General features: G+C 34.8%; 1 protein-coding gene across 7 annotated transcripts in view; it reads right to left on the reverse strand.

The window, feature by feature from the left end:
- Positions 1 to 20,477, reverse strand: part of HEATR5A (HEAT repeat containing 5A) — a 112,210-nt gene that overhangs the window by 34,692 nt on the left and 57,041 nt on the right. For 5 of the 7 annotated variants that reach the window (XM_032341473.1, XM_032341477.1, XM_032341478.1 and 2 more), the window contains exons 18-25: positions 18,717 to 18,822; positions 17,695 to 17,885; positions 13,410 to 13,569; positions 10,452 to 10,641; positions 9,005 to 9,174; positions 6,487 to 6,513; positions 4,137 to 4,275; positions 1,203 to 1,382 (exon numbers count right to left, since the gene is read on the reverse strand). In XM_032341473.1, the coding sequence (XP_032197364.1) occupies positions 1,203 to 1,382; positions 4,137 to 4,275; positions 6,487 to 6,513; positions 9,005 to 9,174; positions 10,452 to 10,641; positions 13,410 to 13,569; positions 17,695 to 17,885; positions 18,717 to 18,822 (1,163 nt within the window). The remainder of the gene's footprint in view (positions 1 to 1,202; positions 1,383 to 4,136; positions 4,276 to 6,486; positions 6,514 to 9,004; positions 9,175 to 10,451; positions 10,642 to 13,409; positions 13,570 to 17,694; positions 17,886 to 18,716; positions 18,823 to 20,477) is intronic. The other 2 variants (XM_032341475.1, XM_032341474.1) reach the window with 1 other exon arrangement.

Raw genomic sequence — 20,477 nt, forward strand, 5'->3', positions numbered from 1 at the left:
CACATCAGGCTCCTTGCTCGGCAGGGAGCCTGCTTCTCCCTCTGCCTCTGCCTACCATTCTGTCTGCCTGTGCGCACGCTCTCTCTCTCTCTGACAAATAAATAAATTTTAAAAATCTTAAAAAAAAAAAAGATTTACTTATTTACTTATTTGACAAAAAGAGAGAGAAAATGAGCAGGGAGAGGAACAGAGGAAAGGATCAAGAAAAGTGTGCTGAGCACGGAGCCTAATGCAAGGTTCAATCTCACAACCCTGAGATCATGACTTGAACAGAAATCAAGAGTGGGACACTTAACTGACTGAACCACGCAAGCATTATGGAAGCTGGATTTTAAAGTCATGCAGGGGAAGGTCTGAATCCAACTGTGTGTGTCTTTGGGTCAATTACCTAACCTTTCCAAGTCTTGTTTTCTCTTGTGTAAAACAGAATAATGCTTCCTAATCATTGGATGGCTAAAGGATTAAATCAGACAAAGAATGTATAGCACCTGGAACAGAACTGATTTATCTCCTTTCTTTATCTCATTTATCGTCTTACTCCACAGATAAAAATTTGAAAGATTCTTATATACTTTCTCACTAACAATTATCTTATACTGAGAAATAGGGAAATAACACTGTTTTCTAACCCTGTTTGAAATCAGCATTATTGAGTGTATAGAAACTCGCTTGCTCAAAATGTTGCAAATTCTGATAATTTTTCAGAAACTGAAGGACTGATTTGATGCAGTCCTTCAAATATTATATGTATGGGGGCACCTGGGTGGCTCAGTTGGTTAAGCATCTGCCTTCAGCTCAGGTCATGATCTTGCGGTCCTGGGATTGAGCCCCACATGGGGCTCCTTCTCCCTCTGTGGCTCCCCCTGCTTATTGCTCTGTCAAATAAATAAGATCTTTAAAAAAAACTGTACATATGAAAATAAATGATGGGGCTACTCAAAGTCATGATATCACTTTCATAGTATAAACAACTGCTTTTTAGTTTGTTTTATACAGGGAAGTCACAGAAGATAATGAGAAGAATAAGAAAAACATAGGCTTAAGTGTTAGATGTAAACACTAAAATCTTCACTTGAAAAAAGCAACAAACAATTACAATACAAATACTCAAGACAAAACTGATGAACTATCACCAGCAAACAATTATATATAGAACGTTTTCATTTTCAATTTTATTTTAAATGGCAACCACCAATACTTACCAGCTGATGCAGCAAGTACATCTTTACAAAGTTTTAACCAGAAGGAGAGCTTATCCACTGCCATAGATGTAAGCATATGATTTAAAGTCTCTTTGATATCATGACATAATTTCTGATCTGTCTCTTTATCTAGTAAGGTCAATAATGCCCCTTCAAGGCCCACTTCTCTGATGTTAGCATCTGACAAGAAGAAAATCGATGATCTAAGTAATACAGAAAACAAAACTGCGATATGAGAAGTACACATATTCAAAAAAGTTTTTAAAATACTATATGCAGATATTCTCATTGCAAAGTAATAAAGCACCTCAAAGAAGAAACATAAGCCTTGGTCTAGCAACTACTTCCTCTAATTCTGGAAATGCTAAAAGAACAAATACATTTTCTCTTGAAAATTTAGCTTATTTAGCATTTCTGAAAGCATTTAGATTCTGAAGATTATGCTACTACTACACTATTTTGAAAAAGAATGATCTTTTTGAAAGAGAAATGATCTTTTATTTTTTTTTTTAAGATTTTATTTATTTATTTATTTATTTGACAGAGAGAAATCACAAGTAGATGGAGAGGCAGGCAGAGAGAGAGAGAGGGAAGCAGGCTCCCTGCTGAGCAGAGAGCCCGATGCGGGACTCGATCCCAGGAACCTGAGATCATGACCTGAGCCGAAGGCAGCGGCTTAACCCACTGAGCCACCCAGGCGCCCGAGAAATGATCTTTTAAAGACCATAAGGAGGTTGGGACGCCTGGGTGGCTCAGTTGGTTAAGCTGCTGCCTTCGGCTCGGGTCATGATTCCAAGGTCCTGGGATCGAGTCCCACATCGGGCTCCTTGCTCGGCGGGGAGCCTGCTTCTCTCGCTGCCTCTGCCTGCCTCTCTGCCTGCTGTGTGTACTCTCTCTCTCTATCTCTGGCAAATAAATAAAATCTTTAAAAAAAAAAAAAAAAGACCATAAAGAGGCATTACTGGGATAAAAGGTACAGCATAGGGACTATGTCAGTGGTATTCTAATGGCATGGTATGGTGACAGATGAGAACTACACTTGTGGTGAGCAAAGCATAATATATAAACTTGTTGAATCATGATGCTGTACACCTGAAACAAATTAACACTGTGTGTCAACTATAATTCAATAAAAAAAAAAGATCAGAAGGGGGCAGTGATTAGGGGTCTAAAGAGACAGAACAACTAATGTGTGAATCATGGCTGGAACCTAAATTTGGATGGTGGTAAGGGAGGGTAGGAAGGAGTTATAAGGGATATTTTTTGGATAACTAGGGAAACCTGTGTGAGAACTGCACATTTTATGATCACTACTAAATCATGTTGATTTTATTAAGTGTGGAAATGATGTGTGGTCATGCAGGAGAATATTATGTATTAGAAGTAAGTTGTCATGATGTCTGCAGCTTGCTTTCAAATGGTTTGGCAAAAGGTTTGCATCTGTGTATATACAGAAAGAGAGTAAGATATATAAAATGAGCGCCTGGGGCGCCTGGGTGGCTCAGTGGGTTAAGCCGCTGCCTTCGGCTCAGGTCATGATCTCAGGATCCTGGGATCGAGTCCCACATCGGGCTCTCTGCTCAGCAGGGAGCCTGCTTCCTCCTCTCTTTCTCTCTCTCTCTGCCTGCCTCTCTGCCTACTTGTGATCTCTCTCTGTCAAATAAATAAATAAAATCTTTAAAAAAAAATAAAATAAAATAAAATGAGCGCCATAAAGATAATAAGTAGGTGAATATATGTTTTCACTACACATTACTTTAAACTTATCCATTAGTATGAAAAATTATAAAATTTTAAAAAGGGAATTATGTAACAAGTTCTTTAGTATATTTTACTCACATAGCTAATTCAAGAATTCTAGGAATATACACTATGTTTACACAATCAAAGTCAAAGCAAAAGATGCAGATAATTTCAGTGGTGAATATAAAACTGAAGATCACTTGGGCAGAATATCTCATACAATTATAAGATTAAAATTTCTCTGGTTAAGGTAAGTCATCAACAGTTTTCAAATGAGTTCTACAACCTGTCTGATGACAACTATACCAGTTCAGCAATGCCGATTAACTCAAGTCAGATTTAAAGTTTTAATGTAACAACAAACTAATTTAAGGAGCACAGCACGACCGTAAAACACACTGTTCTGAGAGCTTTAGATACTGGAAAGCTTTGAGACCTTCTAAAAGAAGCCTGAGACCTTCTAAAAGTGTGACACCACTTTAGAAACTATATACATAAAAGAGTAAGATATTACCATTGCTGTTTTTGTAGGTTGTTTGAATTTGTATGCTTATTTGCATTACCACATAATTTTAAAATAAAGAAGTATATACTTAGTCTTACCAGCTAAGAAATCCTTTAATTCAGCTCTAAAATAAAGACGAGGCATAAAAACCCTCTAACCTGAAGACTCTGCTATGGTAAGTTTTATTAAATGAGATATTATTAAATGAGAAGAAGACTCTTCTATGGTAAGTTTTATTAAATGAGATTACAGGCATAAATGGTAAATTACTTAAAGGCTAAATCCTACTTCAACTGTTTGTTGTGAAAAAATTTGCTCTAAAATTTGAGAGGCTCTCAAATTCATTAACAGGGTTTATAAAACATAGGTAAAAGATTGCTGGACTCCACTCCCAGATTTCTGATTAAGCAGATTTGTGATGGGGCCCAATCATTTGCATTTTTAACAAGTTCTCAGTGAGGTGGATATTGCTAGTTTGGGGGTCTAAGTTTGAAAACCGTTGCTCTAAACCAGTAACATCACCAGCTGGAATGACAGTAACTGTTAGTGACTGTCTCTTGTGGCAGGTTTAAAGCATTACATATTAACTTTTATATTTCATTTTAAAAACTCATGTTTGTATGAAAGATTTAAGATTAAAACTTAAATCATCTGAGCTGGAAATAATGCTGATAAAAAAGAATTACCTGAAGTCAACTCTTCTCTGCTATCCTTAGCAAGCATAACAGCATGTTCTGAAACTTCAGCTGCTTCTCTCTGTACAAGCTGACGTAAACAAGCCAGTACAGCTCTTCTCAATAACAAATAGGGACTACAAAGATTCACCTGAAAAATAGCATTTGGAAAATGAAAGAGCTGAAATTCTTGGAGGCATTCACACTAAGTCTAATAGACATTCACTGGATCCTTCCTGATTCTGTCCAGCCCATTACTGTACTAGATGCAGTTTATTAAATAGACAGCAACTTCTTCAAACTATTCTAGTACATATCTTTTACTCTAACTTAGACACAAAGGAGTAGCACATGTACTTGATTACACAAATATTCATACACAAATCCAAGCAGTAGCGTCTTGAGTGTTAGAAAATAAAAATTTATATGAGTAAAATAGTTTTGAGATAAAAGAAATACAATTGAGAATTTATTTATAGCTCAGACGTTTGCGCTCATGCAACATTATAATGTTTTATGATTCTCTAAGTAGAAATTTATATAAATCCATATAAGCAGTATAGCATACTGGTTAAAAGGGAAGCTCTGGAGTCAAACTGCCTCACTTATTAGACGTGTGACCTTGGGCAAATTATTTAACCTCTCCATGCCTTAGTTTCCTTATTTGTAAAATGGAAATAACACTATCCCATGTCACAGGGCTGTTGCAAAATTAACACAAAGACACATGCAAAAGGGCTGAGTACAGTACCTGGCAAATAGTAAGTACTCAATGAATGTTGGTTATTATTAATTATTATTAACAGTCTCTATCAGTAGTATTTTATTCAGATGTCATACAGAGTAAGTAAATGCATTTTCAAATAAAGGCAGAAATGAGTTTTACTGAAAACATATTCACCAAAAACACTCTCTAGAGACACATTACAGACAAGTTTTACATATATGTATATCAACTTACATATGGATATGCATATATGTACAAAGACGTATACATTGCAGAATATTTTTGCTCATAATGACAAACTGAATACATATTCTTTTTACTCAGAAGTATTTGAACAATGTGAATCTCAGCAGGCTGTAGCTACTCAAGTAAATGATATGATTGTAATATACCTTAAATGAACAATTAAAACAAGTCAAAGGTTCTGGATACAAATTCCAACTCAGTGATTCATAAGTAGGATAAAGTATAGAGTTTTTGAAATTTATTTTTTTTCTAACTATGAAAGTAAAGGCCAGTTTAGTGTGGTTTATGACAATGAGATTGTGTGTTACGCTACTGATTTTCCAAGCAAAATGTGAGAAGTAACAACGTAATTCTTATTGTGACCTTTATCTAGATCTGGTGTATGTGAGAAAAACAGGACTGAAGTAGGTGAGTTTGTTGAAAAGAGCAGAGGATAAATTCTGGGAAAAAGAGTGGGTGGTGACAGCCGTTTTTTGATATGTAAGAAACACATGCAAAGAGAGTGGAACCCTAAATTTTATCAGATGCCAAAAAACAGAAAAGATTTGTGAATGTATCATCAGTAAAACATAGGAATGAGAACTGCTTTATAAATATATTCTATTATACACTCAAGTCATATCATGAGCTCAAAAGTGGAAAAAGGAATGCCATTCACAAAGTCTGAAGTTAATGTCATTCAAGTCATGTTAAAGAACCATCGTTAGAAACTAATACATAGGAAAGAGGAGTTAAAATGTAAAAAGATTAAGTTTACTCATGCCCAAAATTATGGCTGCATTTCACAACAATGACAAAAGCATTCTATGAAGCAATTTTAAAGAAAAGTTAATGAATCTACTAGTTATTTTCACTGGAGTTTTATAAACATATAATTCAAGGCAGGTGCAGCATTTATTCAGGCTGGTCAAACACTCTTTTAGAGAAAGCATGCTTAAAAGTATTCTACTTATTTGGTAGAAAAAAGATTGAAGGCAGTCAGTCACACAAAGCAAAATGGAACACTTAATATCTCCATGTCATTCTCCAGCATTTATATCGGGAAGAGGAATAGAATGAGTCAAGGCAAACAAACCAAGCAGGAAAAGTATAAAAACTAAATCAAGCCATAATTACAATTCCTTTCTGAAATGAATACATAAATCAAAATGATGCAAAACTAAGTGCAAGGAGTGACTGCACCAGCTGGAGAAGGTTAGGGAAGATCCGTTTACAGTGGTATTAAAAAAACACCATGTAACATGCTACACATACTGGACTTGGCATTAATGGTTAGCTTAAACAAAGAGATGCAGGGGAAAACAAGAACATCTACAACCAAAAAAACGACACAAAGAAACAGCATTGCAAACCTCAAAAAAAGTTAGGAATTAAGGGCCAGGGACCTACCAACACAGAATTATCCAACAAGATCTCCTGCACAAAAACAAATGACAGACCGGTCATGACAAAACCAAAAGATAAATAGTAGGATGACTTTGACAACAGTCAGCTAAGCATTAAAATACAGATATTGATAGAGCTATCATTCAAACTGGCTTAGCTTCAGCTTAAAAATATGCCATAATACTTCATTTTCCAACTTTAAAATATGAGTTGAGCTAAGATCTTGGAAATACTCAACTCAAGATATAAAGCTATAAAATATACAAAAACTATGTACACTTGTGTAATAAGGTTTTCCTTTGGAATCTCTCATTAAGCCTCAATAATAAAGCCAGATCAAGTACACATGAGTGTTAAAGGAGCGATCTGGATTGCATTCACATGAGCAGGTGTCCAGCAAGGGACAAAGTTAATGGTTTACCTCATCACAAGTTAATTATAGATTTTTTTATTCTTGGAAGCCAACTTTTAAAACTGAGAGCACTCAGAACTGCTAGTGTAGCTAAGACCAAGTTCAGAATGGAAGTTAAACAGCATGCAGTTAGAAGAAAACTCTTTCCAGTAAGATTCTTTCTTAATGATGAAATGTATTCTGAATATTCAGGGAGTTTCAATTAATATGAAAACATCTCATGCTAAGTAATTAAATTCTCTGTAAAAAAGAAAATCTGATCATAAAGATGATAAATAGGAAAGCAAAAGCAATTTTCTTACTATAGGAAATACTCTATAATAAACTCAATCTAATAAATTCAGAATAAAACTTACTAAAAAATTAAGACAAAATTAACTATAGTGACTAATTTTTAAATGATTTTTGTATAAAAAAAGTCAATTTATAGCTTAAATAAGAGTCACATAAGTAAGATTAGTCAACTGTTAATTTTGATTTTCTCAATTGCTCTGACTGCTCCTGAAACAAAAATCTGGTAGTGGTCTCTACTCTTTTTTATATGTAACCCTTCTCAGTCTGGGGAAAAAAAAAAAGCAACAAATTTGATCAGATCTAATTCATCAAGAATTAGTAGTAAGTTTTGCTCTTTATTTCTCAATATACTTAGTAAATAAATTCACACATCAGTTAAACAAATTTCAAAAGGCTACCAATGGAAAATTTCTACTATAGTTCAAGGGGGAAAAAAAAGGTAGTACAAGAAAAGTGAAAGTTTGAACAACTTGCAAAGGAGTGGCTATTTCTCAGTAATTGGTTTTGGAATGGTTCTTGGAATAGAAAGAATAATATTCCTAGGGAAAAGTCATTTAGTGGTAAAGGTAAAATCCAGTTAGCACGATTTTCTCCAATACATGTTTAACCCAGACAGGAACCAAGTTTCTATCAGAAGAGTCAGTCGCATCCTCTTTATAAGAGTCTTATATAACTTTGTGAAAGTCACTACAAAGATTAATATAAGTTATATGTTAAGAAAATAAAAATTACTATGCACTGAGTGGTTGGTTATTAAGTGCCTGGGACATGTGCTTTTACAGGTGGCATCCTGTGTAATCCTTGTGCTCTACAAACAAGGTAGCTAAGGCTGGAAGAGGTTGTGGGACTTCCAAAGGCGACAAAACTAGGAGGTGGCAGAACTGAGATTAAGAGCTAACCATAAGTATGAAGTCAGTGAGAAAGAAAATGGGACTAAAAGAAAAGAAATGGGGTCTAAATAAGTTGAGAAACGTGGATTCTAGACTTGACTTAGAACTACCACTATAACTAGGTATGTTACCTTGGGCAAATGACTTGACTTTTTTGGTCCTTGATTTATCTTTTTTATTGGGAAGGTTGGTTTTAATGACATTTGAGGTTCTTTCAAAGTCTGAAATGCTGCACATCCTGCCTCAAGCTTGTAAATGAAAGGGCTGTCTAAAGTAATGATTCTCAATGGTCACGTTACTAATGGGAGTGTGCTGTGCCAGGGCAGAAAATGTTTAAAGGCAATGGTGTTCTTTTAATTCCAAATGTAACTCAATTTTTAAGACGAGTCCAAACAGATACTGGTGATACACAAGGTAAATCTTAAAACCATTGACGATCATGAACCATTTCACCAGAACTTTTAGCATTCATCTTGTCATATTTATGAAACACATTCTTAAAACCCAGATATTGATGATCATGCCACTCAATATTAAGGGAAAATGTTATTTGCCCATCTGGGGTGGAGGGAACTTTATATGTAATTATGTGGAAAAAAGAAAAGGAAAAACAAAGACATCACAAATATTTCCATGTCCTATGGCATTTATACAGTACCTGACACATTTAAGCACCCTATATATGTTTGTTGACTAATGAATAAATATTCCAAATATTAAGTTCAGCATTAAGAGAAGAAAAATGAATCAATATATGAGAGGTTTAAAATGTGATTATATAAAAGTTGGTCCACCCCTTAAAAAAGACTAGAATTAAGAGAAAGTATTAAGAGAAAATAGCTATTGTACACAGACTAGATAACTAAAATAAACCTAAGTTTCCGATGGAAAAAAACTAAGACTCACTAATTAATGTTATACTCACACAGAGGCAGCTGACCAAGCTAGACAGGTTGACATGTCTTGGAGCAAACATATGAAGCTGCTGAAGGCAAGAAATGGCCTGAGCTTGAACAAGGCAGTCTGGGTTATCTTGCATCACTGCACAACCCAAAAGACAGGAAGTCCTTAAGGTGGAAATGGAAGTACTATTACCTAAAATGAAAGCAGAGAACTTTGAATAGTTGGTCTATGAAATCATTCCTCTTTAAGCATATATTACTAGGCTTAAATTTTTTTTTTTAAGATTTTATTTATTTATTTGACAGACAGAGATCACAAGCAGGCAGAGAGGCAGGCAGAGAGAGAGGAGGAAGCAGGCTCCCTGCTGAGCAGAGAGCCCCATGCGGGGCTCAATCCCAGGACTCTGGGATCATGACCTGAGCTGAAGGCAGAGGCTTTAACCCACTGAGCCACCCAGGCACCCCTAAATTTTTTTTAATACCAATTTTAAACTTAAGGATCTGTGAAGTAAATTTCTTCTAAAAAAGCAGGGATAATCCAGGTGACAGATTTTAAGGTTATGTTCGTTATTCTTATTTTGAAAAAATTTATGTCAACATAGATCATTACAAAAACCTAAGACTAGGTTTTATCAAATTATTTGAAATGTAAAATTAGAAATGACTAATGAACATGGCTCTGCTTGTATCAGTTGAGTTGCTTTCAAATATTAAAATCACAGACTTTATATTTAACAGATCAGATTATCTGAGCTTTGGGACTTGGTCACTTACTTTTTAGAGGAGATAAGTTGTTTAAACTATTCCACTTGATGTCTATCACCTTCATTGAAAGGGAAGCTTTAAAAAAATCTATCTTTCTAAATATGGTACTCCTTGTCTTTTCAAGATAAAAGAAATCACACTGAATGGCATTTCACAAAATATATGATCACCTACTATGTGTTAATTACAAAGGCTTTTCAATTTTTCCCTCATTTGATAGAGAAGGAAAACAAAGACCGAAGATTTTCCAAAGGTCATCCAATTAAGTAGTGGTGGAGCTTACATTAAGTTTTCTCGTTTCTACATTATATTCTATTATGTCAACATTCAGGAGTCAAAGTCTTCTTCCCAAGATGACTCTCAACATTCTGCCCATGGATTTGCATAGAACATTGTGCTAAAGTAAACTTCACTTCACTGACAAGTATCTGAGTTAGTAATAAGAAATGAATTCATTTTCTATGTACATTTTATTAAAGATTTTATTTATTTATTTGATAGACAGAAATCACAAGCAGGCAGAGAAGCAGGCAGAGAGAGAGGAAGAAGCAGGCTCCCCGCTGAGCAGAGAGCCCGATGCGGGGCTCAATCCCAGGACCCGAGACCATGACCCGAGCCAAAGGCAGAGGCTTAACCCACTGAGCCACCCAGGTGCCCCTCTATGTATATTCTTAATGTAAAAATCACAAAATGAGCTATGCATACCCTGTAACTCCGGACCCAATGTAGTAATAAGGGCATTCAAACAGCGACCAAGACTTTGGTGAACTTCAGCATGAGTAGGAGGCACATTTAATAATAACATTATAATAAGAGAAAGGGTGGGTTCCACATGCATATTATAGAGTGGGCCAGCAGAATCAATTATCAATGATAGTGAGTGTAGTGCCCAGGTCTGTGAAGACAGAGAAAAACAATTTAAAATGCTATAGCAGCATTAAGAAACATAAAACACAATGAACTGTCTTTGTTGAAGCAAGTGATAAAGTAACAGCAAAGTAATTTGTGTGCTATTACTAGCCTGGAAAGAGAAACGGGAAACATAAGAAGTTTAAGAAAAGATTTCTCTTCAAATATTCAGTAAAAAACATTGGAAGACAATCATCTAATTTAGAATGGCAAACTGAAATCTCAGCACCAAAAATTCCAAGACTATGTTTGGTTCTTTAGCTAACAGCCTGAAGTGAATCTAGTTTTTGAAAATTGTTTATTGTTTAATCTATGTGAACAAAAATTCCAGTTTTTAAAAGATTCAAAATAAATAAAAGATTCAACAAAATCTACAAATACATGCAGTAATATGGACAAATCTCTTGAACATAATGTTGGAAGAAAGCCAGACATAAAAGAGTACATACCATATGATTCCATTGATATAAAGTATAAAAGCAGGCAAAACTAATATATGATGTTGCAAATTAGGATAGTGGTTATCCTTGGTGGGACAGGTAGTAACTAGAAGAGAACATGAGGAGAGCGTTTGGGGTATTGATAATGTTCTATTTCTTGATCTAGGTGCTGGTTACATGGTGTATTTAGTTTGTATACTTTATTCACAGAGCTGCACACTTAAGTGCACTTTCATAAACATATAAAAATAAGTATATGTATAAAATAAGTCTATATTTATTTCTATTAAACAAATGAAATGCCTTTGAGTGAAATCTGACCTGTCATGTTTTTATAAATAAAACTTCACTGAAACACAGTCATGCTCATTTATTTACATATTTATGGCTGCTTTACTGCTACAATGACAGAATTGTGTAGCCAACAGAGACTGCATGACGTATAAGGTGTACACAATTTACTATGTGGCTCTTAATAAAATACGTCTGTCAACTCTGGTTTAAATGAACAAGCCTCTCCCAATACCTTAGGATGGGGCTGTCTTTGGAGACAGGGTCTTTAAAGGAGTTAAAATGAGGCTTTTAGGGTAGGCCCTAACCCAATGTGACTGGTGTCCTAAGAAGAGAAAATCTGGACAGAATGACACTAGAGATGCACAAGCACAGTGAAAAGCCAAGTGAAGACACAGTGAGGTGACCACCTGCAAGCCAAACAAAGAGGGCTCAGAAGAAACCAAACAGAGTGACACTTTGATTTTGGACTTCAAGCCCCCAGAACCATGAGAAAATAAAATTTCTGTTACTTAAGCCACCGATGAATTAATGGATGAATGAACAAATGAATGAGTGAATGAAATAAGAATGGCCATATACTAATAACCAATGCAGTCAGATTATGGGTATAATAGGGTCCTTATAGTATATTCTACTTCTATGTATGTTTTAAGTACATAAAAATGTCTCCATTTCGGAAACTGAGAAAATTTTATCCCTCTTACCAATGAATGTGTAAGAAAGCTTACAGTACTTTATTTTTTTGAAAGCTTACAGTACTTTAAATGCTACAAACATTAACTGTTAAGTAAGATACCGTAGTAATTGAGAAGAGTAAGATTTGATGATACTGGAAGTCACTAAAAGTATTTGATCAACAAAAAAAGTATTTGGTATAAAAATATGTGCATTCACAACAGACTTCTCAAAGGGGAAAAAGGGAAATAAAATAAAAAGTGTTATAATAAGTGAGGATAAAAAAATGGAACACCTTATAAGTTAACTCAGTCAACTACTGGACGATGAGGAGGAGGAGATGATTTGTCATATGGTAATTCAAAGAATGAGATCTAACTGTGGATTAGGGATGTTGAAATCTGATGAGAAGGTGGTTAAACTGGATCCCAGAACACTAGAAAATTTGGATTATCAGACAGGAATAGTAAGGGAAAAGAACAGGAAAAATATAAATGCAGATATGAGAAAGGCACGTGTTGGATGAAAATAGGCAGGTCATCTACAAGAAAAGCAAGTACTTTCAGGTAATAACAGGGTTCCTGGGTCAGTTGATAGGACTTGAATGAGGTGATTTAGGAAGCAATAAGCAGTTTCTCCAAATTTTTGGTAGAGAAGTGGCAAGATGAAAGTCTTTCAGGAAAATAAACGTCTTCACATCTCGGGGGACTTGTAAAGAACCAAAAAATACTACCATAGCTATTAGGAACATACAAAGAAGGCAGAGATAAGATAAGTGGAGAAAAAGAGCAGATAGAAAAATAGTCATTCAGGATTTGAGTAAGATATCAAGAGAATGAGGATTTTAACTGGAATGGATAAGATGTATACAATAATACGGTAAACTGGTTAAGAACATGGCTTTAGAGGTCATGACTTATGTTCTTGAGCTGATTCCATGATTTATTGGCTTTCAGCTGTGAGTAAGATACTTCGCTTTTGTAAGTTCCAGTTTTCTTTTTTTTTGTATAAGGGGAATATATACTCTAGATTGCTGTGAGGCTTAAATATGTTAATGTTTTAGAAGAATATATAAAACAATCCTTAGTACCAATTAAGATCTCCAAAAGAGTAAATGTTATTATTAAGATGGACGATCCATTTTCAGAAAAAGATAATGAATTTGGTTTTAGAAACACTGAGTGTGAAGTAAAGATAGTAAGATTTGAATTTCAAAAACGAGTCAAGGTTAACAATGGTTTGGCTTTATTGGTGGGGAGATTATTTACAAACTAAAGGTCTATAAAAACAATCTGCATTATATACAAATCATGAATTTCAAGAAGGTATCACATGGGGTATTTACCTGCACATCAGGAGAAGTACTGTCCTGAGACAAAGTAAAAAGGATTCCAACACAAGAATTCAAATGTTGAGAAGAACTTATTCCTCCTAAATATCTATGTAGAGATCCCAAAGCCAATGAGTATCCTGTTCTGGTAACCACATCCCTTGCCGATTTCAGTCTATAATCATGGAAATAAATAAAAATCATTGAACAAAACTAATGCATGTACACTGTTACCTGGCAAAACATTTTGTATGAATAGCTGCAAAATTAAAAAATATTATTTACTGTTAAGTGATAAAAAAATATCTGAAATGATCTGAAAGGTATCTTGAAAAGAAAAACAATTTATATAAAAATGTCTTCACATTATTAATGAGTAAGTATGAATAATTTCAGTGTTTTTCAAAGATACACTAAATTTGTAAGACAAGCACTATTACTTTATTTTTAAGTTACTTTTTATAAGTTGAAGTATAACCAACACACAATATCCTACTAGTTTCAGGCATATAGCACAGTGATTTGATATTTTTATACATTATGAAATGATCCCCACAATAAGTCTATTACCATCTGTTACCATACAAATTTTCTGCAATATTATTGACTATATTCTATATGTATCCTATGACATTTATTTTATAACTGGAAGTCTGGACCTCTTAATTCCCTTCACCTGTTTTGCACCCTCTCCCCTCTGGTAACCAACAGTTTATTTCTTGTATCTTTGAGTTTGTTCATTCATTTCTCTTCACAGATACGTGAAATCATATGCTATTTGTCTTTCTGTCCTATTTCACTGAGCATAATATCCTCCAGGTCCCTCCATGTTGTCATAAATGGCAAGATTTCCTTCTTTTTATGGCTAAGCGATATTACACACATCTTCTTTATCTATTCATTTATTAATAGATACAGTTGGTTCCATATTTTGGGTGTTGTAAATAATGCTGCAATGAACACAGGGGTGCATATATCTCTTTTAATCAATGTTTTCACTTTCTTTGAATTAATATCCAGCAATGGAATTGCTGGATTGTATTTTTCATTTTTTGAGGAACCGCCATACTATTTTTCATAGCAGCTGTGATTTATATTTCCCCAACAGTGTATGTACACTTTTCTCCACATTCTACTCAACACCTATTACTGTCTTTTGGATACTAGCCAATTAGACAAGTGTGAAGTGATGTCTTATTATGGTTTTGATTTGGATTTTCATGACAATTAATGGTGGGAGAAGCTCTTCACATGCTTGTTGGCCATCTGTAAGTCTTCTTTAGAAAAATGTCTATTTGGTCCTCTGCGCATTTTTAAAAAATCAGGTTTCAGACATTAAGTTGTATAAGTTCTTTATGTATTTTGGATACTAACCCCTTATCAAATATATGATTTGCAAATATCTTCCATCATTCATAGGTTGCCTTTTTATTTTGTTAATAGTTCCTTCATTGTACAAAAGCTTTTTAGTTTGATGTAATTCCATTTGTTTTAGCTTTTGTTGCACTGCCTGAGGAGCAAGACCTCCTTCCCCCTAAATATTTCTAACATTAATGTCAATGAGCTTATGCATATGTTTTCTTCTAGGAGTTTTATGGTTTCTGGTCTTATTTCAAGTTTTTCATCCACTCTGAATTGATTTTTGTATACAATATAAGAGAGTGGCCCAGTTTATCTTTTGCATGGAACTGTCCTGTTTTCCTAACCCCATTTATTAAACAGACTGTTCCCCGCCCCCCATTGTTTTTTTTTTTTTTAAAGATTTTATTTATTTATTTGACAGAGATCACGAGTAGGTAGAGAGGCAGGCAGAGAGAGAGAGAGAAGGAAGCAGGCTCCCTGCTGAGCAGAGAGCCCGATGCGGGACTCGATCCCAAGACCCTGAGATCATGACCTGAGCCGAAGGCAGCGGCTTAACCCACTGAGCCACCCAGGCGCCCCATTGTTTTGTTTTTAAAGTAAGCTCTATGACCAAGGTGGGGCTTGACCTTATGGGCCCCAAATCAAGAGTTGCATGCTTTACTGACTGAGCCAGGCAGTAGCTTGTTTTTCCCCCATTATACATTCTTGACTCCTTTGTCAAATTAACTGACTAGATATATGTGGATTTATTTCTGGGTTCTTTAACACACTGATCTGTGCTTGTTTTTAAGCCAGTAATATACTATTTTAATTACTATCGTTTTGTAATATAGTTTGAAATCAGCATACCCACGTATTTTATTCTTATTGACAATAGTGTTTGGGATTGTTTCCTTAATTTCTCTTTCTGACAGCTTATCATTAATGTACAGAAACTGATTTCTGTATGTTAATTTTATATCTTGTGTGATTTTACTGAATACATTTAATTCTAATAGTTTTTTGGTGGAGTCTTTAGGATTTTCTAATTTTGTCTTATGTCATCTACAAAGAGTTACAGTTTTGTTTCTTACTTTCTAATCTGGATGCCTTATATTTCTTTTTCTTGTCTAACTGCATGGTTAAGACTTCCAAAACCAAGGTGAAAAGAAGTGGAGAGAGTGGGTATCCTTTTTTTTTGTTCCTGATCTTAGAGGAAAAGCTTTTAGCTTTTTACCACTGAGTGTGATAGCTGTAGGCTGGTCATATATTGTCTTTTTAATGCTGAGGTATGTTCCTTCCATACCTATTTTGATAAGAGCATAATTAAATTACATTTTAAAAATTCACAATGCTGAGATACTTTAATTCCACACAACTAGAGTTTCAACTCAAGAACTTCAGACATTTTCTTATGCATTCTGTGTTAATTTAAGTGTTGTACATTTAGTCCTTTAATATTCCCAACCTTGAGATTCCTACTATTATTGGTTCCTTTTTACAGATGAGGAGAACAAAATGATAGCCAAAATAACTCTTACAAAGTAACCAACTATTAAGTGGAAGAAAGGGATTTGAAACAAGTTTTGTAATCTGACTCCAGACTTCAAGCTCTCTCTCTTTTTTAAAAGTTTGTTTATTTATAATCTCTGCACCCATGTGGGGCTTGAACTCACAACCCTGAGATCAAGAGTCACATGCTCTACCAACTGAGCCAGGCAGGCACCCCCAGACTTCAAGTTCTTAACCAAATCACTCACACATATTCAGTAAACTGGAAGGTCAAAGTGCTACTTGCATTACTACTACTACTACAAATACAACTTGATATACATATACTATTAATATAACCATGAACTTTTATTTGTGGTTGTTTTATTCTTTCATATTACTTTCATATTTATTATCTCATTGACCTTAACAATGTTCAGCAGGCAGGGTAGTATTAACAACCTCCTATTTGAAATAGAGGATATTTACCCCAAAGATACAAATGTAGTGATCTGAAGGGGCATCTGCACCCCAATGTTTATAGCAGCAATGGCCACAATAGTCAAACTATGGAAAGAGCCCAGATGTTGATCAACAGGTGAGTAGAGAAAGAAGATGTGGTATACATATATACAGAAATCTTGCCATTAGACTGATGTGGATGGAACTAGAGGGTACTATGCTAAGCGAAATTAAGTCAATCAGGGAAAGACAATTATCGTATGATCTCACTGATATGTGGGATTTAAGAAACAAAACTGAGGATCATAGGGGAAGAGAGGAAAAATAAAACAAGACGAAACTAGAGAGGGAGACAACCATAAAAGACTCATTAATCATAGGAACACAGAGTTGCTGGAGGAGAGGGAAGTGGAGGGATGGGGTAACGGGGCGATGGCCATTAAGGAGGGCATGTGATGTAATGAGCACTGGCTATTATATAAGACAGATGAGCCACAGAGACCTGTATCTCTGAAACCAATAATACGTTATATGCTAATTAATTGAATTAAAATTTTTTTAAAAATTAAAAAAAAAAAGACACAGGAAAACTAGCTGAGAGGTTCACTCTCTGTTCATGACCTCAGAGTTGGCAAAAATGAAAACATAGTTTATGGTTCCTGATCCTAATAGCCTACAGCTTTTACTCTTTCTGATAGATTGTTATTACTACCTATTATCTATATTTTACATAATAAAACTCCATAAATGTCTTACTCCAAGTCCATTCCACTGATAGCCAATATATCACTCATATGTTAGTAATCTTTCTCTTATTATATAAAAATTAAAGCCGAAGTAGTAATATCCTATGTTCCAAGATGAGAGACCCTTCATCTGAAAGTACGTGTTTATCAATTTTTTTGTTAACTCCAGAATGAAGTTTCACCAGTTCCAAAAAAATCAACAAGCCATATACCCAGTTTTGACACACAGTCTATGAGTATTAAATAAGAAATTCACTTACTTGTCAAAGCTAACTTGAGCTAATGCAGCAGTAAAAGCTCCATCATCAACCACTTGGGCTAATCTAGCCCATGCCTCTGCAGCTGCACATCTCAAGAGGGGGTTGGGACTTTCTAGGGCTCCCATCACCAACGCTAGGACAGGTCTTCTCATTTCTTCTGGACCCAAATGTCCCTTGGAGCCAGCTAAATACTGCAACATGTAAAGAATAATCCAAACTTACAACTATAGTTAATTTCCTTTTAAAAAAGAATGTATTTATTTTAGAGAAAAAGAGAGTATGAGAGTGAATGCAAGTGGGGTGAGGAGCAAAGGTAGAGGGAGAGAGAACCTCAAGGAAGCTCCCTGATGAATGTGGAGCCTGACTCAGGGCTCAATGTCATGACCCTGAGATCATGACCTGAGCTGTAATCTAGACTCAGATGCTTAACAGACTGAACCAACCAGTTGTTCCTGTAGTAAATTTTCTAATCCAGTTTGGAATGAATATTCTGGTTAAGCAAATGTGCTAATACTTGGATTACTACTTCAACACACACACAAATACTGAACACCCCAAAATAATTTGATTTTTCACAGAAAGTTCTTTAGAAGTTTAAATCTCCAAGCAAATAGTATGGTAATTAATTGTCACTAGAGTATATATGTGTTCAGTAGAACATTAATAGGAATTTCCATAAAATAACCAATAAAGTGTATTATATTTTAGTTAGAAACAATAAGCCATAAATGCAACAATAAGCCAGATTTGACTCATAGGCCATATCTCTGGTATAGGATATTAGGCTAAGTAGGTTAAAACATGGTCCTAAGTCAAGATTTTAGGTTTAATTTCTGACTAACAAGTTTTACATAGAGAAAAAGTAAAAGGGGAATTGCAAATCCCAAAATATTTTCATTAGGATATTTTAAAAAAAAGGGAAGAAAAAAAGCAGCAATTCAGACCTTCCTCCAAACTACTTGACTGGCCATATATTAGAAAAAAAAGTTAATCAAACACCCAAATTAAAAAACAACAATTACCTTCAAGAAACTAGAGAGTGAAGAAACAACATGTAACTGAACTATTTGTTGACGAGCTCCTTTTGTGTGCTTTATACTGTCCAAAAGCTGTTCCAGTATAAAAAGCCTAAAATCAGAAACAAGATTTAAAAGCAAATAGTAAAACATTGAATTTGTTAATAAAGATAAAGTAAGCCAAAGGGCATTACTGAGTATATACTACTAATCTGTTTTGTTGCATTATTTTGGTAACTGCTAAAATGAAATAAACTATTGCTGAATATACTCTAACATTTTAGGAAAAGAAAGTACAAAAAATGCAAAAATATTTTAATTTTGTGTCATTTTGAGAGCAGGGGAAAAAAATACCAAAAGTATAACTTCATAAATATTTACATGGACAAATTCTATCTCAATAACTCTTTTCTAAACAAATGGTATCTTATTTTTTTCTTTCCTTTTTTTTTTTTTTTAAAGATTTTATTTATTTATTTGACAGACAGAGATCACAAGTAGGTGGTGAAGCAGGCAGAGAGAGAGGGGAAGGGAAGCAGGCTCCCTGCTGAGCAGAGAGCCCAATGCAGGGCTGGATCCCAGGACCCTGAGACCATGACCTGAGCAGAAGGCAGAGGCTTAACCCACCAAGCCACCCAGGCGCCCCTTTGCTTTCCTTTCTTAAGTAAACTCTATGCCCAATGTGAGGTTCAAACTCACACCTGAGATCAAGAGTCACACATCCTACTGATGTAGCCAGCCAGGTACCTCTAATCAAAGGATATCCTAAGGGGTGTCAGGCTCTCTGCTCAGCGGGGAGCCTGTTTTCCACCCCTCCACCCCACCCCTGCCTGCCTCTCTGCCTACTTGTGATCTCTGTCAAATAAATAAATAAAATCTTAAAAAAAAAAAAGGTTATCTTAAAAGTTACTTGCATCAACTTTTTTGTTCTTAGTAAGAGGACTTAATTGGATTTAAATATACTGCTTCATCTTAAAAGTAGCGCCAACTTATGTTGTCTATAGTCAGTGAGAATCAGCACAGCTCTTTGAACTCCCAGCTATACTTTAAAATGTACTTAGGATCACACTATGTATTAACACAACTTTAAATCTTGTTTTTCTCATTTAACATTACCTCCTAAGCACCTTTCAAATCATTCTTATTCTTTGGTAACTTTCATGAGGCCAAATTTTACTGTGCACATGAATTACAATTTGTTCAATCATTCTACTGATGGAGACCAATTTTCTAATTTTCACAATTCTAACTATGATGGATATAAACATTATTTTTGGTCTGGGATTGAATGTGTTCACTAGTTATTTATGTCACTTCTGTGAATTGTTTTACATGTCCTTTCAGCACTATGCTTTTCCTCTCACTCCATCAGCCATTTTACAGCATTTAGCAGTGGTTCCCAACTTTGGCTGCATATCAGAATTACCTAAGGAGTTTCTGAAAATTTCAATATCCAACATATATGCATACCATACTATTAAATCAGAATCTACATTTTAAAGGTCGTCAAAGTGTCTGCAATGTATTGTCAAGGGTAGAACAATCTTCAGGTGAAATTAAGTAATTCATTCTTTGCATTTATGTATGAAAAGCTTCAAAGTAAGCACAAACAACACATGCACAAGATCAATCATAGTTCTTTTCTGCATAAAACTATCTCGACATTCTAGTACCTTAAACATTTTAGTACTTTAAAATTATCAATACAATTTTTATTTTTATTTATTATTATTTTATTTTAAAGATTTTTATTTATTTGACAGACAG

Source organism: Mustela erminea, chromosome 5 (genome assembly GCF_009829155.1).
Source record: "Mustela erminea isolate mMusErm1 chromosome 5, mMusErm1.Pri, whole genome shotgun sequence".
NCBI classification, from domain to species: Eukaryota; Metazoa; Chordata; class Mammalia; order Carnivora; family Mustelidae; genus Mustela; species Mustela erminea.